Source organism: Penaeus chinensis, chromosome 34 (assembly GCF_019202785.1).
Source record: "Penaeus chinensis breed Huanghai No. 1 chromosome 34, ASM1920278v2, whole genome shotgun sequence".
Taxonomy (NCBI): domain Eukaryota; kingdom Metazoa; phylum Arthropoda; class Malacostraca; order Decapoda; family Penaeidae; genus Penaeus; species Penaeus chinensis.
This window is the reverse complement of record NC_061852.1, coordinates 36,494,861-36,502,360: the sequence shown is the minus strand read 5'-3', so window position 1 is coordinate 36,502,360 and position 7,500 is coordinate 36,494,861. Positions and strand designations below refer to the sequence as shown.

General features: G+C 41.8%; 1 protein-coding gene across 1 annotated transcript in view; it reads left to right on the top strand.

Moving 5' to 3' along the window:
* Nucleotides 1-330, top strand: part of LOC125043500 (histone H2B) — a 424-nt gene extending 94 nt beyond the window's left edge. Inside the window, exon 1 of the mRNA XM_047639601.1 lies at nucleotides 1-330. This exon is cut by the window's left edge and continues 94 nt beyond it. Within this exon, the coding sequence (XP_047495557.1) occupies nucleotides 1-293 (293 nt within the window). The 3' untranslated portion in view covers nucleotides 294-330.
* Nucleotides 331-7,500: the final 7,170 nt, after the last annotated feature.

The following is a 7,500-nucleotide window of genomic DNA, read 5'->3' as shown; positions in this document are numbered from 1 at the left end:
AGAAGCGCAGGAGGAAGGAGAGCTACAGCATCTACATCTACAAGGTGCTCAAGCAGGTCCACCCTGATACCGGTATCTCCTCCAAGGCCATGTCTATCATGAACTCTTTCGTGAATGACATTTTTGAGCGCATTGCAGCTGAGGCTTCCCGCCTTGCACACTACAACAAGCGTTCCACCATCACCAGCCGGGAGATTCAGACCGCTGTCAGGCTGTTGCTCCCTGGAGAACTTGCCAAGCACGCTGTTAGTGAGGGCACAAAGGCCGTCACAAAGTACACTTCCTCCAAGTAAATCTCTAGGTTGCATGCTTTTCTTGCCTCCTAGAACAACATCGGCTCCTTTAGGAGCCACATATTGTAATAAAGCAGATATACAATGACTTTGGTAACCCAGTTAGTTAGTAACATGTTCCCTGCCTCCTACTGTTATTGTTATTGCTACTTCTACTACTGTTTCTATTATTAGAATTACTACTACTACTATAAGACCATTCAGTGTCCTTACACACAGATAGATAGCTCTACAAGTGCTTCATTAATTACCAAGTAGACAAACAGTGAGTCGGTTTGTTATTCATTAGCCGTACCTATCTGTGTATCTCGGCTGTTTAGCTTTTTGCGTAGAATGTTAGAAAGTGCCTTGTATGATTTCAATGTGATTGATATTAGTATTATAATCATCATTAACAGACATTTCACGCCTATTATTACTATTATTACTATTATTACTATTATTACTGTTATTACTGTTATTACTGTTATTACTATTATTACTATTATTACTATTATTACTATTATTATTATTATTATTGTTATTATTATTATTCAAGGAATGGACAAATCAGGAGCGGTCATTAGAACCTACAAACTACAGAGAACATAACATAACACCTAACTTGTGGAGGTAAGGTAGGTTTGATCATATGTAGTATATTTATTAATCTTTTAGCACATAGACCTTGGGAGGTGAAGTGGATCGTAGCCTCTGTTTATTCTGTCACTCAAAGTGACTATTCAAATAATGTGTTGCGTTATTGAGCGTCTTGATTGCAAAATACACCTACACATTATATATCTGTATATATACAAATCTGTATATATACATATATATTCTATATATACATTATATATATTCTATATATACATTATATATATTCTATATATACATTATATATATTCTATATATACATTATATATATTCTATATATACATTATATATATTCTATATACATTATATATATTCTATATACTATATATATATTCTATATACTATATATATATTCTATATACTATATATATATTCTATATACTATATATATATTCTATATACTATATATATATTCTATATACTATATATATATTCTATATACTATATATATATTCTATATACTATATATATTCTATATACTATATATACTATATATACTATATATACTATATATAGTATATATATTATATATACTATATATACTATATATACTATATATATTATATATACTATATATACTATATATACTATATATACTATATATACTATATATACTATTTTTCTTGCATACTATATATACTATATATATATATATATATATATATATATATATATATATATGTATATATATGTACATACATATATACTTATACATATATATATGCAGATTTCTGTATAGACACATATATACCGATTTCTATATATACACACATACATAATTATTTATATATACATACAGAATTCTATCTATATACATATATATATATATATATATATATATATATAAAACTATATATATACATACACATATGCATATATGTACATATTTATATAGTTGTGTGTATATATATACATACCTAACTATATATACATACATAAACATATATGCATACATAACTAAGTATACATACGTAAACATATATGCATACATAATTTATTTATACATACATACATACATACATTCTCTCATATATATATATATATATATATATATATATATTTATATATATATAGTTATTTATCTATATATATAGTTATTTATCTATATATATAGTTATTTATCTATATATATATATAGTTATCTATCTATATAAATATACATAAATCTGTCTCTCTCTATTTTTATATATGTATATATGTGTGTATATATATATATATATATATATATATATATATATGTATATATATATATTAAATATATATGTTTGTGTGTGTGTGTGTATATATATATATATATATATATATGTATATATTTATATATACATAAATATACATACATACATACATACATACACATACACTCTCTCTTTCTATCTCATATATATATATATATATATATATATATATACATATTAGCATTTAGTGTGTGTGTATGCCTATATAACTAATACATACATAACACTCTCTCTCTCTCTCTCTCATATATATATATATATATATATATATATATATGTGTTTATATATGTATATATATATATATATATATATATATATATATATATTAGTGTGTGTGTTTGTGTATGTATATGTATGTTTGTATGTATGTATGTATGTATGTATGTATGTATGTATGTATGTATGTATGTATGTACATCTGTATGTATGTATGCTATCAAGATTGATATAATATTTATGTATATATGCTTATCAATATTAGTTTGTGTAAATTGACAACTTTTACACTACTTGTCTGAATTTCATCTCTCTGGAGACAATCTTTAGGCCCTGAAAAGGGCCGAGGATTATGATTTTGTGTTGCAGGTATGCAATCAAAACCTTAGGCGCGCTCTCCGCGGATACGGCGAGCAAGTTGGATATCCTTAGGCATGATTGTGACCCTCTTAGCGTGGATAGCGCAGAGGTTGGTGTCCTCAAAGAGGCCGACCAGGTAAGCCTCGGAGGCTTCCTGCAGAGCCATGACAGCAGAGGACTGGAAGCGGAGGTCAGTCTTGAAGTCCTGGGCAATCTCACGGACCAGGCGCTGGAAGGGCAGCTTGCGGATCAGGAGCTCAGTGCTCTTCTGGTAACGACGGATCTCACGAAGGGCAACAGTTCCGGGCCTGTAACGATGGGGCTTCTTGACACCTCCGGTAGCAGGGGCAGACTTACGTGCTGCCTTGGTGGCCAACTGCTTGCGGGGGGCCTTGCCTCCGGTAGACTTACGTGCAGTCTGCTTGGTACGTGCCATTTTGCGAGTTTGTATCTATACAGATATGAAACGCGAACACGCTCAAGACGTCAATTTATAGGAGAGCGAGCGAGACCTAGCGGAGTCGCGTGTGGCTGCGAGAGTCTGGCTTAACCCCGCCTATTTTGACTGGGTAAATATTGCCAGAGATACGGCACATGTCAGGTCCTGTAATGCAGCCTCGGTGACGTTATGTTCAATTCCAAGTTGAAGCTTGGGACAAACTACTAAGGCCCGATCAATTGAAAGTATTTTACATGTGAGCTTTTGTCAATAACAAGGCCTAGGCGAGTTTGTATTTGCACAGCGGTCAGTTAAGATGAGCGCTCATCTGAGTCGGCCGCCTCGCCGCTACGCAGACGGGGCGCGGCGGTAGCCTTACCCGATCTCGGTCGAGCCGAAATTCAGGGCTCTCAGGACCACTAGGTCCCAAGGTTTTTGTGTGGGTTTCCTCTTAGAAGAGATCATTTGACACCCCACGCAAAGACGACCTTGGCCTTGTGTGTATAACTTTGGGTGTTATCACGCTTACCTCACGTTGGAGCTAGTGTTTTAATTGTAGGTCAGAGTGCTTACAATTAAAACACGAAGCACTGTGGCAATTGACAGTTTTACTGCGAGGTGCCGGCCGAACATATAAGGGTTCACGCCCGTTCGGCAGGGTTCAACCCCGACCGGCCCTAACACACAAAGACTGTTAATTGCTCAGTGTGCCTCCCTTTTTTGAAACCACTTTCCGCCGTTCCACGTTCCTGTCATATTAGCTTTGCTAGCCTTCCCCCAATTTCCCATCACCATCACCCTTACGCTATGCGATCATGGGTCACATGATCAAATTAACATACTCTGGGGAGCCCATCTCCTGTGAGGTGGCTCTCCAGAAAATCTTTGAAATCACAGAGGTTGCCGTCACGCACTGCTTTAAAGTTCACAACGGTTTTAAAGTTGTTGTAGCCAAACCAGAACAAATGACCCCCTTCCTCTCCTCATCTGGCCAAAGAAAACTCGCTGCTAAGGGCTTTAAACCCACTCCTTCCCCTGAAACCAAGGCAAAATGCACGGTCGTGGCAAAAAAGATCGACAAAACAATCCCGCCACGATCGTGTGAGGCCATTCAGGCGGAAATTACAGCCAAAAACGATGTCACTGTAGTTGACATTTACAAACCTCCTGAATCTCGGATCGTCAAGATCCGATGCTCATCGCCTGAAGAGGCACAGAAACTCATTTCTCGTGGGATCGTGATGTTTAACACATCCGTCCCCACCTATAACATAGAACCTGAGTGCTTCATTCAGATTGATCAATGCCTGAAGTGCTACAGATACAATCACAAAAAACACACATGTACACACGAACAAAGGTGCAGTCGTTGTGGCGAAGTTGGGCACTTCTTCGCCACTTGCAACAAGCCCACCAAATGTTGCAACTGTGAGGGGCAGCACGCCGCCGTCAGCGGGTCTTGCCCTACACGGAAAGAGATACTGAAGACGAAAAGACAAGCACTTAAACAAAACACCAACCCAACATACGCCTCAACAGTTCAACAACCCCTACAGACATCTACACCCATCACCACAAGACCTCCCACGATTCCCCCGAGAACCACAATGCCTCCCCCACCTCAGTTCCCCCAAACCAACACTCTCACACCTGACATTAACACTAAAATACAAACTATACTACACGTAGCTTTGATAGCTGCCAAATACAAAGCACAAAGATTCGCAGACATTGTCCCTGTACTCCTACAAAGAAACAACCTCCCTAACATTGTGATTCCCAGGGAAATCTTTGAAGATGAAGACCTATACATAGCTGAATATCACACACAAACAAATACAAACACCGAGGATAGACCGGCGACCACCACACAACCACAGCCCTCTACCTCCCGCACACACCTACTCCCACAACCACAACCACAACGCCAACCAAAACTAAGCTCACAACCAAATACTACAAAAAACACAAACGAACACAAACGCAAACTACCATCACCACTAAACACGCACAAGAAGAAAGACAAGAAAGACCCACTGCCCCCGGCGACCACCGCACCCCCTCGTGGTCACCATGACAACACCATTCTGGGGGACTCCGATAGCGAGGATAGCCTCCAAATCGACCTCCCTGAGGTCGAAGCGGGGGCTACCTCGCTAGCTGTTCTCCCCGTTGGGGGGAACCTCGGGGGACTAGGAAACATCGGGAATTGGTCCGCCGATTCCCGAGAATTCCACGTCTCCCTCTCTCAGGAGTCCCTCCCGGACCTCGAGGGGGACGGGGCTCGGACTCGTCCGCGGCCTCGGTTCCGGGAGCAGCAAACGCCACGAAAAGTGGGTCAGCGTCAGCTTGACCTACTTTAAATGGCGTGCTGACAATTAGATGAGCTGCCTCCCACGCCAAACTGCACCTGTTCAAAGCCCTTACACACCCTCCTCTCACACACACACGCACTCAGACCCACATTACATACAAATGCACACAAGCTACAGATCAATCAGAATAAAGCACCCACATGGATCTGTACTATGGGCTGGGGACGAGTTGTGTCGTCCCCACGATCACCTCACGATCACGAGAAATGCTTCTGTGCCTCTCCCTGGCGCAGGAGGCTATGTAAACAACAACTACAAACCTCGCGTTTTGGTTGCCCGTCTGGGTAGACCATGCCTTCTTCAGGAGAAGAAGGGCGGCCCTGGCCGCGATGTCTTCTCGCCAGACCGAGGCGATGAACAGGGGCCAGTTCCTGGCTTGGCAGCATCATCTTTTCCTTTGTGTGCTTCTCATACTTCCTTCACGTCTTTCACCCATCCTCCTCCCTTGTTTCGTTCGTATTTTTAATTCTTATACTTTTATAAAACTTAAGTTAAAAAAGCTTCGGCGCTTTTTACTATAAACTCGGCACCCGCGCTCCCCACAGCTCGGCCAATCACGCTCCGGCGTGATTGTTGCCGGGTCTCGCGAGCGCGGATGTCGAGCAGCGTAAATTTGCTGCCTATCCTTTTTTAAGCTTTCAATTTTACTTGTGTTCTTGTGTTACATTTTATTAAGTTTTTTACGTTTTTTTAGTTTTTTACCATTCATGTTTTAATTCCCCTAGTTTATAAGTACTTTTTATGGTGGATGTTTTCTCCAAAACTCCCCCTTTTAATCTCCTAATTAAAATAACCCCTCTTAAGAGAGCCCTATCCCGTTTTTAACTCCCTTCCCCCCCCCTCTCTCTCTCTTCCGTGCGTAACCTCAACCTCGCCCACGCCCCATCTCATCATCCTTCCATAGCGTAAGCGTCCCTCATCCTAATCCTTACCTCAATCTCACTGGTTTCGGATTTCCGACACGTGACATCTGCCGCCTGCACCCTGCCATGACCGTGGCTCCTTTGCCGTAAGGAGTGGCAACGCGCGAGTGGGGGAGGAGATGTCATGGCCAGTGTTGCTAATCCAGGCGTGGTGAGATCGCCAGAGCACGTCTCCCTGGAAGTCCTGCCGCCGACAGAGAGAAATCTCTGCTCGACGCGGGCGTGGGAGATAGCCTCTGATTAGCGATCTCACTCGTATTTCACCCTCGCAGTCTCCCGGTTAGCCGAGGGCGCCACCGTTGCCATGGGCGAGAAGTCCGTGCACGGTGGGGCCCCGATGGCGCCTGGCAGGCCGCCCTCTCCGCTCCCAACCTCCCGTTAGCCGAGTGCGCGCCGCAGCCCGGGCATGTGGACTCGCCGACCCATGAGTTCGCTCATGCCAGGCGAATCCCGCCATGTCAGGGCCACGCGCGCACAGATGGCGCGGGGCCTCCCTCTCCAGCCTTTATCCTCCTTTCTACCTCCCGGTCAGCTATGCCCCCCAACTTTTACCCCGCATGTTGGGTTAAGCCCCGACTCTTTTTTCTCTTACTAAATCATCTTTTCGATCCCCCCCTTTATCCTTCCCCTCTCCCGCCTTCTTTCCCCCCGGTAACGGGTCTTTTCTTTTAACTTTGTTGTTGTGTTGCCGAAATTAGAAGGGCTCTCAGGACCTCTAGGTCCCAAGGTTTTTGTGCGTGGTTTCTTTGTAGAGAGATTGTTTGACACCCCACGCAAAGACGACCTTGGCCTTGTGTGATAACTTTGGGTGTTATTGCACACTACTTGCTTTGGAGGCTAGTATTTTTAATTGTAGGCCAGAGTGCTTATAATTAAAATACGAAGCACTGTGGCAATTTGCAGTTTTGCTGCGAGGTGCCGGCCGAACGCATAAGGGTTAATTCCCGTTCGGCAGGGTTCAACCCCGACCGGCCCTAACATACAAAGACTGTTATTGCCCGGTGTGTCTCCCTTTTTGATAC